The sequence below is a fragment of the Symsagittifera roscoffensis genome, chromosome 1, assembly GCF_963678635.1.
Source record: "Symsagittifera roscoffensis chromosome 1, txSymRosc1.1, whole genome shotgun sequence".
NCBI lineage: Eukaryota > Metazoa > Xenacoelomorpha > Acoela > Convolutidae > Symsagittifera > Symsagittifera roscoffensis.
In genome coordinates this window covers 100,088,016-100,110,623 of record NC_087062.1, presented here as the reverse complement: position 1 = coordinate 100,110,623, position 22,608 = coordinate 100,088,016, and the positions used below count along the sequence as shown (strand labels likewise).

At 37.2% G+C, this 22,608-nt stretch overlaps 3 protein-coding genes across 4 annotated transcripts; all 3 read left to right on the top strand.

Annotated features, from left to right (window-relative positions):
• Nucleotides 1–3,559: 3,559 nt before the first annotated feature.
• LOC134853450 (uncharacterized) lies at nucleotides 3,560–8,807 on the top strand. 2 transcript variants are annotated; one of them, XM_063869451.1, is made up of 3 exons: nucleotides 3,560–4,636; nucleotides 7,894–8,025; nucleotides 8,245–8,807. In XM_063869451.1, the coding sequence occupies exons 1-3, from the start codon at nucleotides 4,239–4,241 to the stop codon at nucleotides 8,642–8,644; spliced, it is 930 nt and encodes a 309-aa protein (XP_063725521.1). In that variant the 5' UTR covers nucleotides 3,560–4,238; the 3' UTR covers nucleotides 8,645–8,807. The 2 variants fall into 2 exon arrangements, with proteins under 2 accessions (XP_063725521.1, XP_063725526.1); XM_063869456.1 differs by having other exon boundaries at nucleotides 3,561–4,636; nucleotides 7,897–8,025.
• Nucleotides 8,808–12,510: 3,703 nt separating this feature from the next.
• Nucleotides 12,511–13,295, top strand: LOC134853442 (phosphopantothenoylcysteine decarboxylase-like). The gene has a single exon (XM_063869442.1). It carries the CDS (start codon nucleotides 12,569–12,571, stop codon nucleotides 13,130–13,132), a length of 564 nt encoding a protein of 187 aa, XP_063725512.1. The 5' UTR covers nucleotides 12,511–12,568; the 3' UTR covers nucleotides 13,133–13,295.
• A 55-nt stretch (nucleotides 13,296–13,350) lies between these two features.
• LOC134853435 (N(G),N(G)-dimethylarginine dimethylaminohydrolase 1-like) lies at nucleotides 13,351–18,447 on the top strand. Its single transcript, XM_063869436.1, has 4 exons — nucleotides 13,351–13,624; nucleotides 13,963–14,344; nucleotides 14,921–15,094; nucleotides 17,643–18,447. The coding sequence occupies exons 1-4, from the start codon at nucleotides 13,390–13,392 to the stop codon at nucleotides 17,833–17,835; spliced, it is 984 nt and encodes a 327-aa protein (XP_063725506.1). The 5' UTR covers nucleotides 13,351–13,389; the 3' UTR covers nucleotides 17,836–18,447.
• Nucleotides 18,448–22,608: the final 4,161 nt, after the last annotated feature.

Below are 22,608 nucleotides of genomic sequence, written 5' to 3'. Positions count from 1 at the left end.
TCACGCTCTTTTTAATTTAGACTTAGTGTCGCGAATATCCGAGTTCGGACCTGTTTTGTGTTAGTCTGGTTCTTTTTGAAAGGCAAGTTACCAGTGCAGTCACTGATACCTAGCCTGTGTATTAATAACCTAATACCTCTCGCTTTTTAGTCTTTCTTTCGTTTACCTAAGTCCTTAATAAAATAATACTCCTCCGGATTGGCACAAATAGGACCCTTCCGGACTGTCAGAATATAGACCCCTCCGGATTTGGACCCCTCCGAATTAGCAACTATAAGACCCCTCCGGATTCGGACCCCTCCGGTTTTGTGGAAAAGAGACCCCTCCGGATTCGGACCCCTCTGACTTTGAAAAATTTCGACCCCTCCGGATTGGGAGCCCTTAGCTCTGTCAAAGTAGCTTTTCGTAGTTTTCTTAATTTCAGCTTATACCCCTCTGGATACGTTCTGCGTTGCTTTTATGCCGTTTGAATTAACTGGGAAGGGTATAGGGTCCTTTCCTAGACCCCTCCGGATTGAAGTTAAGGCACTTATTTGACAATTCACACTAACGGTGAAGGGTCTTATCACTTGCCTAATTTCGACTCTATTATGGTTGTCTTGTGCCTTCAGCCCTCCCTTTTTGTCTAGAACTGTCCTAAGTTACTTAGTTCAATCGCTATCAACTTTTGGTAGAGGTATAAGGGTTTTTCAGAAAAGTTTATAAAACGTGAAGGGTGTACCCCTCCGGATTTGTGTAATTTGCTAAAAACAATCTCAAAAAATTTTCTCGCTCGCTTTTTCGAGTAATTCTCTTTCCTACTAGTAAGTTCAGCTAGTTTCTGATTTAATGGTACCAAGATTGACTCGATATGCTCTGTAGTTCCAAAGTTATTAACCAAAACGTCTTTTTTCCAAACTCAAAAATTTTCTCTCTTATAGGTTCCGCCTAACTTTTTCCGCAAATCTGGTCCTTTCGACCTAAAAATTATTGATCTGAGCTCAGAAGGCCTATACTCTTCTAGTTCAATGCAAAAGACCCGATCTAAAACGCTTTTGTAGAAAAAATTTGCGAAAAACTATGCTACCTGGACCCCTCCGGATTGATGAATCCACCAAATCAAACACGTTATGTTTGATTTCTCTGCAACCCGGAAGGCTTTCGGGTAGCGGGTTTTAAAACTCGTAGATTCACTAGTGGACGTTGTCCGAACAACTATTTTTACTGTCCTAACTCAAAGATTTCAAAAAATTTTCTGATTTTATAGTGCTTCTTACTATCAAAAAATGGGAAAATTTGGTTTTTGGTACCAAACTAGTTCCAACCACTTCCGAACTAAAGTTAACCGGTTCTCCTTATTACAGTAGTGCAGTTACGATGTAACACACTAACTTAGCGCTTTTTTCCGTTTCAAAAAATATCGATATCTCAAAAATCGCGACTTGTGGGGGGATCAAAATATCGCTATTTTGACCCTAAAAACCGGTCTGTTTTCGTTGTTTTTCACTGAAAAACGATATAAGACTATTAATATAGGCTATATAAGTAATAATATTAGTAATACTATACCCCTCCGGGTTTGTTTATTATCCGAATTAAGGTGCTTAACTCGGATATTCGCAGTTCGGTGAAGGGTCACTACAGTGCAGCACTGTCGAGCCCCCCACAGATTACTATCTTACTTTTTGTACCAAAAGGGATACAAAACTTGTTAACGATACCCAACAGTCGATTGTTGTTGTCGTTGAGCCCCTTCTTGTTGCTCCTTGTACTGCTTGCCGGATCGGTCTTCACCCAGGAACCTTCCGAATTGAGCGCAAATCAGCTGACCCTTCCGGATTGAGCGCAATTTATCATTAACGTGCTTAAATGCTCAAATAACCCTACAGTACAAGCCTCACAAACGGGCCACAAAATTGATCGTAACGATCCTGACTGATATAAATGCCTGTAACAACAATATATCTATCAACAACAAACGGGGGGGTTGAATCACATCTTGTCTGGGGGGATGATTTCTACTGATTTTTTACTTTTTTACTGTTTTTGGTTTTTTCGGTTATTTTTTATGTTTTTTGTTTTTCTTGGGTACTATACTACTTTTTGTTTGGTTTTGCTTATATCTTTAAGTGTTTTTGGTCACAAACCACTCAGGGGATGAGGGGTTCATGATTCCCCCCACCCTTCCTGGTTCGTGAATTTTCGGTCTTAACTAGGTTAAAAAACTATTCACGGTAATCCGGAAGGCTTCCGCGTTCCGAACTACCCTTCCGCCCCGGCAGTTTAGGCCTATTAAGGGCGTTAATGTGAGCATCCGCTCGGCGCGGAGTGCTCGTTAACGGTTCCGCCGGTCATGATGTTATGAAAGAATAACACCCAGGAGCGCCATAAAAACATACATGTAACATTCGCCCGGAAGATACATATCGACGGATAACAAAACTAAGTCTTAAGACGACTGGCTAGCGCCTAAACAGAGCTTTGCATGTTTTTCACCGTCTCTACCAAGCCAGTACTTTTCGGTGGTCTTTCTTACATCGGGTCGACAAAAACGTTACTGTTCTCCGGCTTCGACCAGAACGCTCAAATTAACTAAATTACATGCAAAAATAGTGAGCTCATGGCTGGGTCTCAGTATCCCCAGACCACGAGGTCACTCCTAAAAACAGGGCTACTATTTATTATATTACTATTGTTTTTGTTCAGTAGACAAAAATCATCATCTCCATCGAAGATGGATCAACCCTTTCCCCCCCCCCCCCCAACTCTTAGCACCTCATCCTTGTCAAAACTAATCCAAATATCAATTAAATTCAAGTCAGGACATGACAGGATGCTAAAAGTTCATCTGAGTCAATAAAAGTTTTCCGTCCCGAGACCCTTCCGGATTCTTGAATCCAGTGAATCAAGCTCCTTGAGTTCGAATTCACGATAACACGGAGGGCTGATTTCTTACCCTTCACCGTTGTTCGCAACGGCCTTGCAACTATTGTAGCAGCACAATAGTCGCAACTCGGAACGTTCTCCGCACTCTGCTGCTGTTTTTCTTCAATTTCGACTTCTTCAATTTCAATAGAGTTGTCCTCGTCAGCGCAACTAACGTTGTTGTTCTGTTTCCTCTCTCGTTTTTTGTTAAAATGGCCGTTTCAGCATTTCTCGGAAATGTGACGTCATCATTCGAATTTTTGAAATTTTAAAATACTAGAATATTCCAGCCTTCACCGTTTGGCTAAACGTTCCAATAACGCCCTTAGTTCATAAAAACCACCAATCCGGAAGGCTTACTGCTAAAATTCCGAATTCTGCAGAGATTGCATTTTTCACATTCTGGTCGAATGTCACATGTGTTTTATAATTGTTATGTTGAGGTAAGGCGAGTTTTAGGTTGATCCATCTGAAATGGATCAAAGTTCCACTGTCTAATAAAAAGTAACGTAACGGATTGTTCCAACCCGGTTTTTAACGGCGTTCATGTATTTTGGGTATCTAGAGACCTAAGTATGAGGACGTTCTTAATTCTAGAGTGGGGGGGATATTTTAGTAGTAGCCTTTAAGCTGTAACGGGTCGTAGTCTCATGTCACAAACGAACCGAATTGGCTCCGACTGATTTGAGGTAGAAAAACACAAGAGATAGTGTCCCTGACTCTTGAGCCAATAGTTAGAGGGCCTATTTTTCTTAAGCCTCATGTGTGACTGCAGTAGACGAATGTTACATTGATAGTTTCAATAGCTTCTTCTGATGGGTCTCTTTGACTATTGTTGTTTGTCTTTGTCCCTTAAGACTCAAGTATTTAATTACCGAAGGCCAAAACTTCTCATCTACACCCCTCTGTACTGCGCCTCTCGCACTTTCTAGTTTGACTTCAACGTCAACAGTAATTTAATCTGTCCTAAAAGAGAAAAAGCTTCCGCGTACAATATTACGGTGGTGCGGAGGACAGTTTTTACTACTATTCAGATACAAAGCTAGATATTCAATCCTGATATTTTGCTTTCCTTGGTGAGGCAATTGTCGCCCAAACAAAAATTTACAGAAAAAAGTTTCACAAATAAATAAATTTCATTCGGTCAGTTGATTGCGTGCTACGAACACATCAACCATCTACTTGCGTTTCCTGACGTCTTTTTGTAGCGTTTTACCGGTTTTGCTTTGGCGGTATTGATCCCATGTTTTTTATGAGATTTTTAATTGACACTTTTTAGCTGAACAAGTCTCCAACTGTTGCTTTATTGGTTTTTCGAAATTGAAATCAAAACCATGTATCACGAAAACTTGAGAAGTATTGCCTCGCGGTGGAAGGACCAATTAGACATACTCAAGCAAAGAATAGAAAATGAAAACGAGAAATCAAAATTTTATCAAGAACAAAAAAGTCTCTGCGAGTCAGCTGTAAAGCGTATTCGAGCAGCATGCGAGGAGAAAAAGAAAAGATGCTATGAGAACCAAATAACTATGAAGTCGTTGGAAGATTCAAAGATTGCTGCTTTGAATGCTATATCGTACCATGAGCGTCAGTTGCAGATGCAGGAGAAGTTAAATAAAGATTCAGAAGTCCACAATCAGAACGAAAGTGACGATTTCGAGAAAGCTAGGAACTTGCTTTACAGCAGAATGGCTACGATGCAGCTCGAATCATACAAAGCGACAAAAATTAAGTAAAATTATTTGCGATTTTTTGTCTTTTTAAAGGTGAAAACATCATTGATTAAAATGTTTTCGACTAAAACCGAAAACAAACAGTATTTTAAAAGAGCAATACAAACTAAAATAAAAGCAGCAGTTTAAAACAGGTAGAATAACAAAATCGAATGTATTGGAACAAGCCACTGGACTGTGGGACCAGTTTACAAAGTTACAACTTCAGAACCAATCGCGAGCCTTGTACTCTTCTTCCTTTTTCACTTGGAGCTTTTGCTCGGCTTATGTGTAACGCATCGGGTCGAGTCTCGCTGTTTAATATCAATTTTATTTTCGCAGCTATCTATGCTTATACCACGTATGCTTTTGCATCAACTGGGCTAGCGACTCTGGAATTTTCGTGTACTCTCGAGGCTACGTGGCCAAATGTCTACCCGATAAAGCTAGATTGGCATATAGAACAAGTGATCTCATGTACCACGTCATTATTATTATTTTTATTATTATGCGATGCCATGAAAACTAAATCTTCTATCTATTATCTTTTAGCTATTATATATTTAAATGCGAGCTTCACTATCTCGCCACGTTTAAGCTTTTTCAACGTATTATGTTTGCTTGTTTAACGAAAGATTTTTTTCGCGTTTAAGCTATATCGTATTTTGCAATGATTAAGATTTTTTTCTTCTATTTTCCACTTTGAAAATAGTGGTTATTTCACCGAGTTTAAAATAAGCAGCCCAATAGTGGGATGCTGTCATGTTTCCCCAAGGGGTTGCAAATTTGGTATCCAATGATGAATGCCCAAACCATTTTAGTGTTCCAGATTTTTGTGATTTTTTAAAAAATTTTCAGAAAACTCAAATTTTAAATAATTTACAAAACTTGAAGATCCCAACACTAAAGTTGGGCGCATTCAGAGTACTCTCAAGGATTAAGAATCCTGCGTCCAATTTTTTTTCCAAATTTTGAAATTCCTAACACTGTAGTTGGGCGCTGTCAGTGTACTCTCAGGGGTTGCGAATCTTGCCTCCAAATATGATTTCTCGAGTCCTTGTATTTTTCGAGATATGACGTTTTTTGTGATTGTTTCAAAAAAGTTTCAGAAATCTTAATTAATTTTTTTGTTAAATTTGAAATTCCTAACTCTGTAATTGGGTGCTGCCATGGTAATCTCAGGTGATGCGAATCTTGCCTCCAGTTATGACTGCTCAAATCTTTGTAGTTTTCCAGATATAACGTTTTGGTGATTTATTCGATATTTTTCAGAAAATTCATTTTTTTTCTTCAAAATTTGATGTTCCTAACCTTGTAGTTGAATGCTGTCAAGGTACGCTTAGACTTTGCGAATCTTGCCTCCAAATATGACTGCTGAAATCCTTGTAGTTTTTGAGATATGACGGTTTTTGTGATTGTTTCAAAAAAATTTCAGAAGTCCTAAAATAGTTTTTTTTCATCAAAATTTGAAATTCCTAACCAGGCGTCACGAATCTTGCCTCTAAATATGAATGCTCAAATCTTTTAGTTTCCGAGATATTACGTTTTTCAGTTTTTTCGGGGAACTTAGGTTTTAAAAAAATTCAAGAAATTTGAAATTCGTAACCCGTATAGAAGGGTGTTCTCAAATTAATCTCAGTGGTTGCAAGTCTGGCCTCAAAATTTCTCCAGAGGCCCTTCAAGTTTTCGAGATGACGTTTTTTATGTTTTTTGTTTCGTAAATTAGAATTTAAAAAAAAACTTAATGATTTTGAAATTACCAACCCTGCACACTAAAAGACTGCTGGTCTTGTTTCCAATATATGCAGTTTTTCATGAGTTTTCAAAAATTCGAAGCACCTGAGGTGCGTTACCCGCTTGTATATTTTGAAATGCTTAATTCATACATAATTTGGCTTCATGCTTTCAGTTGATGCCTTCAGTTTGTTATATTCCAAATTATTACATGCCAAATTCTGTCTATTTGTATTTTTTGCCACTTTTGCTGCATTGCATTGACAATTTATTGACATATTTAGCTGCTTATTTATGACTAGTGTTTGTGGGTTGTTCAGTGTTCATGGCCGAGCGGGCAGGGCGGGAGACTCCTAATCTCGATGTCGAAGGTTCGAATCTGATACGTTGCAAAGTTTTACTTATAAGAGGCTTATTTCTATTTCTTCGTTTTTCAATTTATAAAGGTGCTTTCTTGTCGTGGTCTCGCTACTTTTGTCGTGGTCTCGCAAGTGTTTGCGAAGCGCAGCTTCGCCTCTGTGTAAAATTTCTATGTAAAAATGTAATTATGAAGTCGCTGGAAGATTTAAAGATTGCTGCTTTGAAAGCTTCATCGTACCATGAGCATCAGTTGCAGATGTAGATGATAAATTAAGACCAGAACAGCTTCTGGTATTTTCGATTTTAATGATGCTAATGCGAAATATGCACAGCCTCCGGTATCTTCAACTTTAATGATGGTAATGCGGTCTTCATTCGTCTGGTTGTATTGGCTATTTTTCGGAGGCATTTGAAGAAGTCGTTGCTTTTGTCTCAAAACAGGGCTGTTTTTTTACCGGTTTTTCTATGGCCTCTCTGTCAACTTCCTCTCTCCCATTTTGCTTACCAAGGATCTTGTAGAGCATTTCACGAATGATGAGTTGGTGAAATTGAGGCAAACACTGATTTTTCTCCAGCATGCAGGTGACCTTAGTAATACTTACTGTGAAAAAATAAGCGTTGGACAAGGCATTGACAACACGATGGAAAAGTCCTTGTGCAATGTTTTTCTTGAAGTGCATCGGTGTCTGAGATTTAAGAGCGAGAGTTAGCCCAGTATCTTTTTTGTTCTTTTGCACCAGAAAGTTTCTACATCAGATCCTGTTTGTCTCTCTCGTATCCAGAAAAGGGAGATTTCCAGCTTCTTGCCATTCGATGGTGAACTTCAGGTTGCTCCAAAATTTCTCGGGTGGCACCTGGTTTTGCGCTGCTCAGAAAGACGTTAAATGAACGACCAAAAATTTTTAATTTGAGGACCTCACGTGTTTTCAAATGTCATTAGATGACGTTTTGTCTACTAAACGAAATGAAGTTATTTATTTAGGTCGTGTTTTTTTTCATGACAATTACCTAAATTCACGTGAAAGGCAAACAAGTTACGCTTGATTTTCTGTTTTCAAATTGGTTTCAATTAGCAGCGGAAGAAAAGAACTTTTCTTCTGATCCAGTTTTATAATTGTGATTGGACTTGCAAAAGTGTGGATCCTAAAAGATGTTTTAAATCCTTGAGCTTAAATTTTGTTAGCAGGATTCGAGAGCTGCGTCAAGAAGAAGCGCGTGTGGCGAATCATTGTGCAATGAATCGACTGAAGCTTCGGAATCTTCATCCGCCGGAAAAATCCGAGCTGAGAAGTACAGATTTGCTGGAAAAGTTTTTGTTAGTTCCTTGACATAAGCTTTTGGCAATTGCGGCAGCTAGTTTAATGGCTAAAATTCCTTAAAAAATTCAATGTCAGTTTTTGCTGACTGTAATATACAGTGCTGGTTTAAATTCATTTTTTTCTACTTGTGACCGAGCTTTGGCTTTTAATGAAAAAAAAGATTGATCACAATGCCTTTGAATCAGTTCATCAAATTTTTATTTGCTTCGATTCAGCCAAGAGAGCCCTCAATACTTCGGAAAGCTTATTAAAGAGAAGAAAAATCATGAGTGTCATAGCTCGAGTGGCGGTCATTTTTCCGAGGAAGAAAACGAATACTTAATTGATCAAGTAAGTTTGCAGCAGTCATCTTCAAAGAGACAAACTGAAACCTGGTCCTTCGTAGAATCGAAGCGACTCAAGTTAGATGAATCGGCAGAAATAGCTCAAGTCAAGAGGCCTCGCCCAGAAGTTGGACTAAGGAGCACGGTTAGCTCCTACTTTGAGGACAAAGTTCCAGCGAAGAAAGTGGCGAAAGTAACGGGTGTAGTGCAGCCAATACAAAGTGTGAAGCCAATGATGTTTGAATGTCCGCTTTTTAAAGAGGATGGAAAACTGGAGTTCAGTTTCGATTGAATGTTGTCTGTGCTTCTGCACGAGACCTTCCTGTCCCGTTTTCATGGGTTCAAGCAACCAATAATTTCTGTTTTCAGTAAATATTTTCTGTTTACATGATTGCAACTGTTTCTCAATCAACAAGTTTCCAGTGTAGTTTATGTTTTGTCCGACTACCAAAGATTTTAACGGCATATTTAAATCGTTTTATAGTTTGGTTAGTGATAAGTTAAAGTTTCTTAGCTTTTCCATAGGTAACCATTTGATCTGTAGGTAAAAACTATGCCTGGGACGGCTAAAGTCTTCGATTCGAATCTGGTTAGGACCTTTTTTTTTAAACGGGAAATATTCGATTTCAAAAAATTGTCGGATTTCGCTTGTCTGCTTAATTTCCTTTCACATATTTTTCTTGTGTTGTGATTTTCATCCTTTCGTGCGTTTTCGGATGGTGTTGGGCGTAAAAATTAAGAATTTCGGTAAATTTTGACATGATTTGACTCGACGAGAGGTTGCGGCTCGATAAGTGCTTCAGAATACTTATTAAATTTCGCGATTGTTTTTCTGGACATGTTTTTCTTCAAATAGTAAATCCTTTTGGACGAAATTTGAATTTCTTCTTGTTGTCAAAATTTTTTCCGACTTATTGCTTTTTTGTTTTCGATCTGCTAGCTTGCAATATGTTTTTGTTGTATAGCAAGTGGTGCGTAATTTTTTAAGTTAAAGGTGCCAATTTGGCCTTTTAAGAGTGGATTGGCCTACTTTTGTTGGCTAATTTTTGTGGGTCTACTGACGTAATCTTGTCCTCCTTTTTCTTTTAAGCAATTTAATCTTGGGAACGATTTTTATGCTGTTTTATGTTTCAAGGAAAGTGTCGTAAGAAAACTTCGAATTCCAAAAATTCGATGATAGTATTTTTTTCCGGCTACTCATGTGTTGCCGGCTTAGTTGCCGATCAATAAATTTTATGAATGTTTATCTAACGCTGGCAATTGTGTTTCTCGACTTGTTGTCATAAAGAAAAACTGTTTTTTAGTAAATTTCTTATGAAAAAAGTTTTGCTTTGGCTAAACTGGCGTTAAATATATATTTTTGGCTTAGTTAGCTCTCGATATTTTTTCTGAGTGCCTATTTATTGCTAGTGATGGTGTTGATTGGCATTTTCACCTCAAATTTAACATCATTCAAGATAAACGTATGACGTTTTCGTAGATTTTGTTTTTTCGTGGTTGTTAATTCAAATTTTTCATTGACCTAGTTTAACGTATCTTTTTCTGTCCGTTAGCTTACAATGCTATGTTTGTGTAGTATCGCAAGTGGTGTGAAGCTCCGCTTCGACCCTGAGATAAACTATTAATTTAATCTTCTGGGTTGTTAGTTCTAAGCTTCTAACGATCGTATATATGAGGATGGAATTTTGGACCGTGACATAAACAATACTTTTTGATGATGATTACGAATTGTATATATGAGGTTAGGCTATATTTGAGCCTCGCAAGAAATTTTATTTTGCAAGCTTGATTGAATCGAATCGTAAGTCTTTTCTGGGCAAACATCTTGTCAAAGAGACTCACTGAATCTTTGGTGCCGACAGACTTATTGTATCCAACAGACATATTTTAAGAATATCTGAATTTGATTATATGTTGTGTTTATGTTAATAGTAAGTTAACTTGTTTTCATTTCTTTTGTATGAGCAAGTGTTTTTGTAATCGGGAGCAAATGTTCTCAAATCTGTAATAAACGTGCAGTTACTTTCACATGCACGCTGCTGACATGCTCATCTTCTTAAACATCCTAATAAAATACCATCATTCAAAATGTAACTAGAAGGATTTCGTTTTCGGCAGTAATGACTTCTCGACTAAATTCATTTTTAAAAATGAAGATTTTCGGTTTCATGGTTTTTGTCCTAATTTCCGTTGGTTTATTTTTGTTTTCTGTTAAGCCCTTTTACATTATCTGCTAAGGTTTTATGGGCTTTATTTCCAAAGTATAGGTTTTTTAGAAGTTTATATTATAATTGAAAGTACTGTTTTTTGCAAATGTGCTAGGTCTGATTTTGATTGTTTTGATTTCCCCTCAGATTATGTCGGATTAGTCAACTTATGTTGCTTAATTTTTAGGGCAACTGGTTCATTGTGTTTTCTTCTGTTTCAGTAGTAATGAGTCGTAAAACTTGAAAACTAGTAGCTCAACATTTTTTTAGCAGCAGTGTTGTTTTCGGCTGAACGGGGATCGACCCAAATTTTGTCGCCTTAGTTGCCGCTTGATAAATGATTCCAATGTTTTTGAATGTTATTTATAACAATCACCTGACACAAACATTACCTCTTTAACTTGGTTTTATTTTTGCTTCTTTTGACTATTTTGCATTGAAATAATTTTTTGGCTGGTGTTAACGAATGTAGTGAAGATGCTTACATAATTCGAGGTGATTTTTTCGAAAACAAAATTTGATGTTTAGCTGTTTGACTTAGGATTTTCAACTCAGTCAAAACTCATTTGCTTAAGAGAAAAGAAGACAAATTTCTTTCTGAAATACGAAAGCGGAATTGGTGCGATAAAAAATATGAAATACTGAAAGTTACGAAAGTGGTTTTTAAGCTTTCTTGCAGGTTAACAAACTCAACAATTGATTCAAACTCTCCAAAGAGCTTCAAGGCTTTATACATTTTTCTGTGAACTTTCAGTATTTCAGATTTTTCTTCGCACCAACTCCGTATTTCAGAAAGAAATTTGTCTTCTTTTCTTGTCTTCGAAAGTTGTACCGCAAGTGGAGTGAAGCTCCGCTTCACCGCTGTGTAACTTACATAATGGCCAAAATAACTAATGATTGGCCATAAAACTCAACCCAGCTATTGAATTGAGCTCTCTTGATTATTGAGTTCTTTATTACACTCGCGACAGCAAGTGACTTGTCATCAGGACTGTGAAAGCCAGTGACTTGTTTTCGGGAAGTATACGTTTTTTTAACGTAAATAACGTTTCTTAAAAATCTTACTTGCTTTTTTATTGAAGCTGAAAAACTTTCAGGTTCGTTCCCACTTGGTCTGGAGGTAACGCCTTTGCCCTTGACCCATAAGGCTAGGGGTATGAGTCCCGACAGGACCTAGATTTTTCCAGCATGTATTCAGTTGAAGTTTTTTCCGGTAAAAAATGAATTGTCGTTTTTCGTTTATCTGCTCGTTTTGTCGGCTTAGTTGCCATATCCTGGAATTTGCTTGCATTGTAAGCAACTTTCATTGTAGTTGCACGGGCAATTGTTGTTCAATGTAGTTTCAGGGGGCTTGAACTTGAGAAAAATAAATAACATTAATTTTTCCTGCTCAACTTGTGTCTGCTCGAATATTGTCTGCTTAGTTGCATTTTTTTGTTCTTTAAACAACGGCTCTTACGGTTTTTAATTATTTCATTCCATGGATTTTGTTTGTGCTATAAACAACTTTCATTGTATTTGCAAAAGCAAGTGTTGTTCAATGTAGTTTCATGGGGAATTTGAAAAATTTTACAATTTTTTTGTTAGATAATTCTTTTCGGCTCCACTTGTCTGCTTAAAGATTGTCGGTTTTGTTTCCTCGTGGTAAGTGTTCTTCTATTGCTAATCTAATAATCAAATATGGCATAAAATGAAATTCTACCGAGACTTATTTGTAGGCCTAGCTTTTTTCAACATTTCTCATTTTTTTCCTCGTTTCTCATTTTTTCCGATGTTTTTTTGTTAGTAACAGTAATTTTTTTCGGTGTTTACCACTTTCACAAAACACCGATGTAGCAGAATAAAATAATTTCGAAACCTGCGATTTAAAACATAATTATTGATAACTGAAAAGAGAGGTTGGGCTGCCTTTCAGATCAGTCTTCTAGAGTGAATTCATTTGGGCCTCGGATGTAATCGGCCAAAGAGATGTTTTTTTTTCAGATGCTCTTGCTATCTGGGCTTCTGGTATGAATCTGTTATTATGTCTAACGGGGAGTGTAGCTACTATTAAATTGTCTGAGCTCATCGCACTTCTTGAGAAATCTATAGAAAATTTAAGTATCAAATTAGTTGCGACCCAGAAAAGCCGTCATTTTTTAGACGAGGAGGATGAGGTTTTGAAAAAGTGGGAGCTTTTTACTGATGAAGACGAGTGGAAGTCGTGGGCGAAACGAGGCGACCCTGTAAGGCACATTGAGCTGAGAGATTGGGCTGAAGTGGTTTTAATTGCCCCTTTGGGTGCGAATAGTCTGGCTAAAATAGCAAATGGACTGTGCGATAACTTACTCACATGTATTATTAGAGCTTGTTCGCCTGGCAAGAAAACAGTTGTCTTTTGTCCAGCCATGAACTGTGGCATGTTGGACCATCCTCTGACCAGAGATCATTTGAGAGTGTTGGTTGAGGTGCTCGGCTTCCGTTGTGTGCCTTCCATTTCAAAGACTCTGATCTGTGGCGAAAGTGGACAGGGTGCAATGGCAGAAATCGAAACTATAGTGCAAATTGTTTATGAAATCAACCGGAATCTGTAACAAAAGAAGCATAGCGCAGTTTTAGTTGAGCTTCTGTGATAAATGTTTATTTATTCGTCTTTATATTCAAAATTTTTAAAGAATATCAGAAGCGTTGGTTACAAAAAACATGACCATCCTTTTTTATATATTTATCTCATGTTGACATATATTTATCTGAAATAGCTGATATAGATGATGTTTTTATGGAGACTTTGGATGCATGTTATGGGTGGGTTTGGAAGAAATAAACAAGTGTCTTCAGATTGATTTGTAGAATGTCTGTGGCCAGCAGATACCCCAAGTTCGGCCAGTTCAATGCAGCCATAGGGAGTCGGGTGCCGAATTCGATTGAGAAGTACCCCGAGTATCAGAAGCTGAGACCCAACCGGGAACTGTTGAAGAGGGAGCAGCTGGACCTGCTGCACATTCTACGAGAGAAGATGCATTTGGACGTGACAGAGTTGGTGCCCGAGGAGAAGACCCCCCTCTGCTGCTTCGTAGAAGACCTAGGTACACTCACACTTCTTCCATCCTTTAATTATTGGTACGGTTGAATTGGATTTAAACACTCTGAACTCTGTTTTCTCATTACAATGTTACTTAACTCAACTTAAAATGCCATTTTCTGCTTTGTGTTTTTCCACAAAATTGTAATTCCACTAACAGTAATTCAGTCAATAAAATATAAGTCGGGGTTGCGCTCACGTTAATTGCTTATTATGCCAAATATTGTACTAGAATTTGTCCCGTTTTAGTGAGTCATTGACATGCTTTTGGTCCATGAACCAACTGTGTCGAAATAAAAGGCTCTTCGGCTGAAATGAATGAAAATATCTTATTGCTTTCAGCAATTGTGTTCAACGGTAAAGCGTTGTTGACTCGCGGTCTTAAATCGGGAGACCCCCGAGAACTGGAGATCAAGTCTCTCAAAATTGCCCTGAAAGACTATGGCATCGACATTCTGTTCATGGACGACTCTAGTGCCCTAGCAATGACACCCCCACTGGAAATGAACGGAGCTGCGGCGACGGAAGAGATGGAGAATGGGGTGGGGGAGAAAGAAGCGAAGCGGATTGTGGGTGGGGACGTGCTCTTCACCGGCTACGAGTTCTTTGTGGGCATCAGTTACTTCACAAATGTGGAGGGCGCCATGGAGTTCGCTTCCAAGATGACGGACCTGGCGGTCACTATAGTGAAGCTGCCCCTTGACAAGAGCAATGATCCCGAAATGTATGTTGAAGTTAACATTTGAGTTTGTGACATAATTATGCTGCAAAAAATGCTCCTTTTATTAAATATAATAGCAACGGGTGTCGCCGGCTCTGAATGGTAATTTGTGAGAGGAACAGAAGAAGAAAAAGAATTTATTCCTCGTTGATATTCATTTTTAACAAAATGAATAAAATATAAACACATCAGTAACAAAGAGCGGACAGCTAACGAACATATACCGGCTGCAGTGTGCTGCACTGAAATGCTTTGAGTATCAAGAGGCTAGTGGGGGTGCGACATTTTAATCTAAACTCTATCATCATTTTTGTCACTACTGAATAAAAATAAGTTCCCCCAAGTTTGCTACTGAGTAAACTTCTTAATAATGAATGATACCAAATTCAAAAATACAGTTGAAGGAAAAAAATCGCAGAAACAGCTAACAAAAGTTCGAGTAACTTCAGCTTTAATGTAGTTGGGATAAAAACGGAATCAAAAGAGAGGTAATTACTAACAGACAGAGAAGTTTTAAGGGCATGGATGGGAGAAATGGATGAGAGGTAATTGTGATTTGTCTGTTTGTTGTGTGATCAGAAAGTCGCGTCGGCTGAAGGACTACATCTCGGTTGCGTGTGAGGGACTGATCGTGTATGCGGACACAGCAGACGGCAACTTCCTCATGAAGCAGATCATCAACAACTCCAGCTACGACTACAACACAGTGCGCATGAGGGCAGAGTTCCTGTCCAACTGCATATACATCAACGGGTAGGTGGTCACTGGTCAGCCTCGGCCACTCATTCATTCATTCACTTCACATCCCATACATCCTTATCCTTAACACCCATACATACATATCTCACTCTTATTCGACGAGAGACTTGCGTGATCCGGTGGATAGAGCCAGGGATCAGTGCTTAGTCCCCGCGTGTTGCCGGAAAGAGAGAGAGAGAGGCAGCAATTCTCAACCTTGCGATGTGAAATAGCGCATGTAATTCTTACGAAGGATTTTTGTTGCGAGACGCACTACGGATCACATCGTACAGACCTTCTCTTTGCGCTTAAAGTGTTTTAACTTTTGATCACTCAATTTGAAATCGGCAGCTAGGAAAGACACTAAGTAGTCTGTGTAGCCCCAATCATTTATTTAAGAATCGACAAAGAGTTATGTTTTTTAGCCCACAATTTTTTCAACAAAATTAATTATTTTTTTTAAACTTCTTTTGAGACAGATTGTTTTTTGAAGTTTAGCCTTTTTTTCCGTCACAAGTGTCGAGAAGCTCCGCTCCGCAGTGTTAGCTTATTGCTCTGCGACGAGCACGGATCATGGCCTGTCTGAAAACACCGACCTTTCGATTGTGAGGCGGTTGCACATCCACTTACTTCGCATCAGCTCCTATTATGTATTTGACTCGTGTTGTTTTTGTAAGGAAAAAGTCTTGAAAGATGTTCACGCTCAAAAGGTTTTTTAACGGTCTTGGTGATCACGCTCAGTAGATTTGGCAATTTGATGAGCTTTAAGGTGATGTTTTTTTTGCTCAAATTCAAATCCTTGTTTTTTGAGAGTCGATGAACGTAGTTCAGACTCTTATATAGGTCGCGCTTATATCTTTTCGTTTTTTTGTCTAGGAAAGACTTTAATTTTGTTCTAGCTCAAATTTAATTTTTCGCGGTATTGCTTTGATTTCTGAAGTTCAGCACAGTTCCTTGTTTACACTTGCGAAGCAAAGTGTATTAGAACGAACTTCCTTTTTTTGGAAATTTAGCCTGCACAGCTTTTTGATAGAATGTGCTTTGACATTCGAATAATAATAAGTTAACACAGTTGATGCATTTTGAATTTACCAAAGGAACCGAAAAAAGCTATTTGTTTCAAACAACATAACTATAATTAAAACTACATAGCTATAATTAAAACTCAATTTCAGTAATTTTCCAACTCAATATAACTCGCAACTCACAATACATAATGTGGCTGTATGCTTTCTGATTTGCTACATCTAAAGTTAGTCTGGATGCTTTGAGTTTGTTATATTCAAATTTATTACTTTTTGTATTTGGTGCTACTTTTGCTGCATCGAATTGGCAATTTATTAGCATATACAGCTGCGTTAATGACTACTAGTTTTTGGGGTTTTAAGCCTCCGTGGCTGATTGGTTAGTGCGTGAAACTCAAATTTGCTAGATCGCAGATTCGAATCTCACGCGTAGCCGTGTTTTTGCTAATTCGAGGCCTATTCCTACTTTTTCTGTTTTCACTTGATAGAGCTGCTTCTTGGTCGTGTTCTCGCAAGTGTTTGCGAAGTGCAGCTTGGCGTCTGTGTACTAAGAGGGCAAACTCTGCTATCGAACTACAAAAGTGTAAAGATCACGAAAATTGTGATCGACTTCTACTTTCGAAAGTGGAATTTAATTTCCAGATTCTGCTGCGAAATAAAAATTTTACCTGTTGATCCAGTTCTCTCAAAATAAATTGTTCTAGAAATTCAAAGAGCTTTACGGCCATATATTTTTTCTTTGAAATTCGTAAGTTGAGGTTTTTATCAAAAAACAAGTCAGTACTTTTTTTCTGTTTTTTGTTGCATTCTTTTTTTCTTAAAAAATCTTAAAATTTCATCACGCGCAACACGAAAATTAAAAGGCCACAAAGGCTTCCCTCACTAGCAAGTTTTACACAATGTTTGCTTACACTATCGGTTTGTTATTAAAGTTGACATACGAACTAATTAGGCCATTACAAGCATTTTTGCGCTTTATACTAAACCTTGTAAAACCACTCACTACACCAAAAAAAGTGATGTATATGCGCGGTGGGTAAAAGGAAAAAGAGCCACCACGAAACTCGTGATCAACTTTAGTTTCGAAAATGGATTTAAGTTTCAGATTTCCCCAGCTGATAAAAAAATTTGCTTTTAATCCAGTTTTGTCAATTTTATTAATTTTCTCGGAAAAAAATTAAAATAGGTTTTTCTTGAAATTCATATACATCTAAGTTTATAAATTTTTTCTTTGAAATTCGTAAGTTTTTTTTTTTGAAAAAACAAGTCCGTTTTTTTCGGCTTCTTTGCATTCACTTACTCGTCTGTCGGCTATGTTTACCAGCTGACTGTTGGATTTATTTTTATGAGTCGCAGGCACTTGTAACCGTTTCGAATACAAAACTTGATTTTGTTCACAGCGGTAACTGCCTCAAGATTTGATGATATACTTCGTAGATGGATGAGTGATTGTGTGTGTCTGGCATCATAAAAGTTGAACCATATACAATGTAAATTTTGTTCAAAAATGGACCGTTGTGATACTAATCCTTTTTCAGGTACTTGCTCTATCCGGACACCGGCAACACACTGTGTGCGGACGGGGAGAGTGACTACAAACTACTGGACCAACTCATATCCAGAATACCAGTGCCCGCCTCCGAGTTCAGCCGAGTGAAGACTGCTCTGAGTCGCCGAGTGCTCATATTCGACGCACCCCACACACACGGCGCCCGGCGTCACTTCCCGTGAACTGAAAGTGGAAGAGAACAAAGAAAATTTGAAGTCAGGTTTCAGCCGCCCATCCTTTGATCAATCTGAAAATTTAACCTGCCCTAGAAACTGCACTCGATGAAAATGGATATTGAAATTCGGCGTCGTCGTTCTAGAAGCAAAATAATCAGCTTATTTATTTTAACAAACGAATAAATTTATAAACTCCTAAAGCTTAATGCTTGATGGCACAACTTCGTTCTTGGATTCTATCTTTGCAACTTAGTTGCAGTAGTAGCAACATACGATTATTGATTTAAGAGTCTCTATGTGGTAGAATTTCTTTTGTAATTTATGAAAGCTTTAAATCCTCCTTTTGCACAATAGATCCATTCTGATATTGACTGAACTAAGAATATCGTTCTCAGGAGTAAACTGAGGTCAATGACAAGTTCAAATTCAAATTTAAGCTGAAGTTTGAGGGTCAATTAAAGAATTGCATTATTTTTCTAATGCGATTGGTTGCATGTGAAAAAAGATTTTATACAATATATTGCAAGTTAAATTGGACAATATTTTGGTTAATGAGTTTTAAATTTAATTGAATGCCTTTACTTTCCAATCATCTTTGAAAATAAATTTATTTGCTAATTCTCCATTTTTAAGGCAATTTCAAATTGCTTATATGAACAACACGTTACCAAGTTCTAGGCACTTTTTTAAATCAGTTCAGTCGAAAAATCCAAAAGGAATAAAAACCTGGGGGTTTTAATTAGCTGGCTGAAATGAGAATGAAATAGTAATTTGATCAAATTATTCCGGAAAGTGCCAAGCTGAAGACTTGGAGTAAGTGCAACCGTGGAACGAAAACAACATGTTTGAAATTGCTATCTTTTTCGAGGCCCTTGCTCTTTGTGTTTCGAAAAAAAAACGATGCGCAGCCCTGAATTTAGTACGCTAGTGGTTAATATGCATGGTCAAATTGGGACATCGATTTTTCTGGTAAACAAATTGTCTAAGAAATTGATAGTTTGATAGATTATTAATTTGATAGTTCTCGCAACTGATGCTGAGCTCTTGAAGTAGAGATTACGTCCTTGCTTAGTGTGACAGGTCTCTCTTCCGAGCCCGTGTAGCACCTGTGCTTCTACTCAAACTGAAAATAATCGGATCAGCTGTGACAGTCTGATCATCTGACTTCGTATCTCGTAGTCGACGACTCTGTAATTAAAATAATTTTTTCTTTTTTCGAGGCGTGTTTTTCATTCAACTTTACTGTCAGTTTTAGAGCTTTGGCCTTTTTTTACTTGCGTGTTTAACTTCTGTGTCCTAGAATTCAACGATGGAATGCAATAAAAACTGTTTTCCCCTTTTGTAAATCATATTGACATTGTTGCTGGTAACGCAGTTCCAATAACTTTTCTGAATTTTTGCACGAACCTAATTTGAAGAAAATTAAAGTTAATTAGATAAAAATATTTTCAAAATTTAAAAAACCACATAAATTTGTACTTTCAGGAGCTCAATTATCGAATGGGTCCAAAATTATCGGGGAGGGGGGTTGTTTCTTGAAAAAGTTTACGAAAGGATATTGAATTCCTGTTTGATAAAAACAGGTATTGTGGAAATGTATGAGTTTTATTTTTTTTAAACTTTTTTTTGAAGCTTTGAAATATTTTTTTATTTTTAGTTTTTGTCGAAAAATGAATCTTCGATTTCCTAACAAGTACTAATGGAAAGAACTCCCAATACCTTGCGTGCATGCATATACACTAAGTCTCTTTTAAGCGTACCCCACTTTACTGCCTTTCTTTTTCCTCGAAAACTACAATAAATCAATCTCAGATTTTAGGTTGAATGGATAGTTGTGGGGAGCTCTCCTGCATAAACTGTTACGCCCAATTTTGTTTTGAAAAGTTATCGTCCTCGGAAAAATCATATTCGTGATTTTTTGACCGTTTTTTAAAACTTTTTGACTTGTTTCGATAACTACCCTCCCACATCTGAGATTATGGGTTCAATCAAAAGGATGGTCTAGTGGGAAGCTCCTCTGCTTAAGCGGCTTTTCAAAAAAAAATTTTACAAAAGTTATGGACCTTGGAAATGTCAAAATTTTACCCTTTTTTTTCTTGAAAACTTTTATAAAAATGAACATTTGAAATTTAAGATTATGACTTTAATGGAGATGACGGGTAGAAAAAAGCTTCCCTGCATTAATTGCAGCTCACAAAGTTTTTAACACATAAAGTTATCGCCCTCTGAAAATCATTTTTTTTATTCTTGTTCGTTTCATTAAACTTTTTGATATTCTCGAAAAATACCCTACCGTATTTGATATCAGGGGTTTAATTGAAGCGACAGGTAGCGTGAAGCCTCCGCGATAAGCGACTGCGCCTTGATTCTTTCTTAAAAATTGTTATATGTCCTTGGGAAAATTTCAAAATCTATAAAGTTAAACTCTTTATTATATTGGAAACAACCAAAGTTTTGGGTGAAGCCCAATTTTTGAAGTTTCCATTTTATCCAGCATCAGTACAATCAATTCAAAAACATTAAAAGGTATCTTCAGCTTGAGGTGAGCCCCTTTTTAAATCTAATTTTATATTAAAGCCACAAATATACGCCGCAGAGACAATAGCGATTATGTTTTTAGAGTGACTCGGTGAGCATAGCACCATCCTTGAATTTGGGATGCCACTGGCATCTGCCTCGATCCTGGTGTTGACATTTTTTCAAAATTTGAATTTGGGGTCCGTTTTTATTGGTGGACATTTATTTCTTTAAGTGAAATCATCTATCGCGGGGGGTAGTGGTGGTTCCGATTATTAAACACCTGAAAGTGCATGACGATCTCAAAGAAGATCTTTCTTTGCCTTTACCCTAAATTCCTCAAAAGCTAATTAAACTTGCACTGATTATCTTTTGCTCTGAGTCGCCTGCTCTGAGTCGCCGAGTGCTCATATTCGACGCACCCCACACACACGGCGCCCGGCGTCACTTCCCGTGAACTGAAAGTGGAAGAGAACAAAGAAAATTTGAAGTCAGGTTTCAGCCGCCCATCCTTTGATCAATCTGAAAATTTAACCTGCCCTAGAAACTGCACTCGATGAAAATGGATATTGAAATTCGGCGTCGTCGTTCTAGAAGCAAAATAATCAGCTTATTTATTTTAACAAACGAATAAATTTATAAACTCCTAAAGCTTAATGCTTGATGGCACAACTTCGTTCTTGGATTCTATCTTTGCAACTTAGTTGCAGTAGTAGCAACATACGATTATTGATTTAAGAGTCTCTATGTGGTAGAATTTCTTTTGTAATTTATGAAAGCTTTAAATCCTCCTTTTGCACAATAGATCCATTCTGATATTGACTGAACTAAGAATATCGTTCTCAGGAGTAAACTGAGGTCAATGACAAGTTCAAATTCAAATTTAAGCTGAAGTTTGAGGGTCAATTAAAGAATTGCATTATTTTTCTAATGCGATTGGTTGCATGTGAAAAAAGATTTTATACAATATATTGCAAGTTAAATTGGACAATATTTTGGTTAATGAGTTTTAAATTTAATTGAATGCCTTTACTTTCCAATCATCTTTGAAAATAAATTTATTTGCTAATTCTCCATTTTTAAGGCAATTTCAAATTGCTTATATGAACAACACGTTACCAAGTTCTAGGCACTTTTTTAAATCAGTTCAGTCGAAAAATCCAAAAGGAATAAAAACCTGGGGGTTTTAATTAGCTGGCTGAAATGAGAATGAAATAGTAATTTGATCAAATTATTCCGGAAAGTGCCAAGCTGAAGACTTGGAGTAAGTGCAACCGTGGAACGAAAACAACATGTTTGAAATTGCTATCTTTTTCGAGGCCCTTGCTCTTTGTGTTTCGAAAAAAAAACGATGCGCAGCCCTGAATTTAGTACGCTAGTGGTTAATATGCATGGTCAAATTGGGACATCGATTTTTCTGGTAAACAAATTGTCTAAGAAATTGATAGTTTGATAGATTATTAATTTGATAGTTCTCGCAACTGATGCTGAGCTCTTGAAGTAGAGATTACGTCCTTGCTTAGTGTGACAGGTCTCTCTTCCGAGCCCGTGTAGCACCTGTGCTTCTACTCAAACTGAAAATAATCGGATCAGCTGTGACAGTCTGATCATCTGACTTCGTATCTCGTAGTCGACGACTCTGTAATTAAAATAATTTTTTCTTTTTTCGAGGCGTGTTTTTCATTCAACTTTACTGTCAGTTTTAGAGCTTTGGCCTTTTTTTACTTGCGTGTTTAACTTCTGTGTCCTAGAATTCAACGATGGAATGCAATAAAAACTGTTTTCCCCTTTTGTAAATCATATTGACATTGTTGCTGGTAACGCAGTTCCAATAACTTTTCTGAATTTTTGCACGAACCTAATTTGAAGAAAATTAAAGTTAATTAGATAAAAATATTTTCAAAATTTAAAAAACCACATAAATTTGTACTTTCAGGAGCTCAATTATCGAATGGGTCCAAAATTATCGGGGAGGGGGGTTGTTTCTTGAAAAAGTTTACGAAAGGATATTGAATTCCTGTTTGATAAAAACAGGTATTGTGGAAATGTATGAGTTTTATTTTTTTTAACTTTTTTTTGAAGCTTTGAAATATTTTTTTATTTTTAGTTTTTGTCGAAAAATGAATCTTCGATTTCCTAACAAGTACTAATGGAAAGAACTCCCAATACCTTGCGTGCATGCATATACACTAAGTCTCTTTTAAGCGTACCCCACTTTACTGCCTTTCTTTTTCCTCGAAAACTACAATAAATCAATCTCAG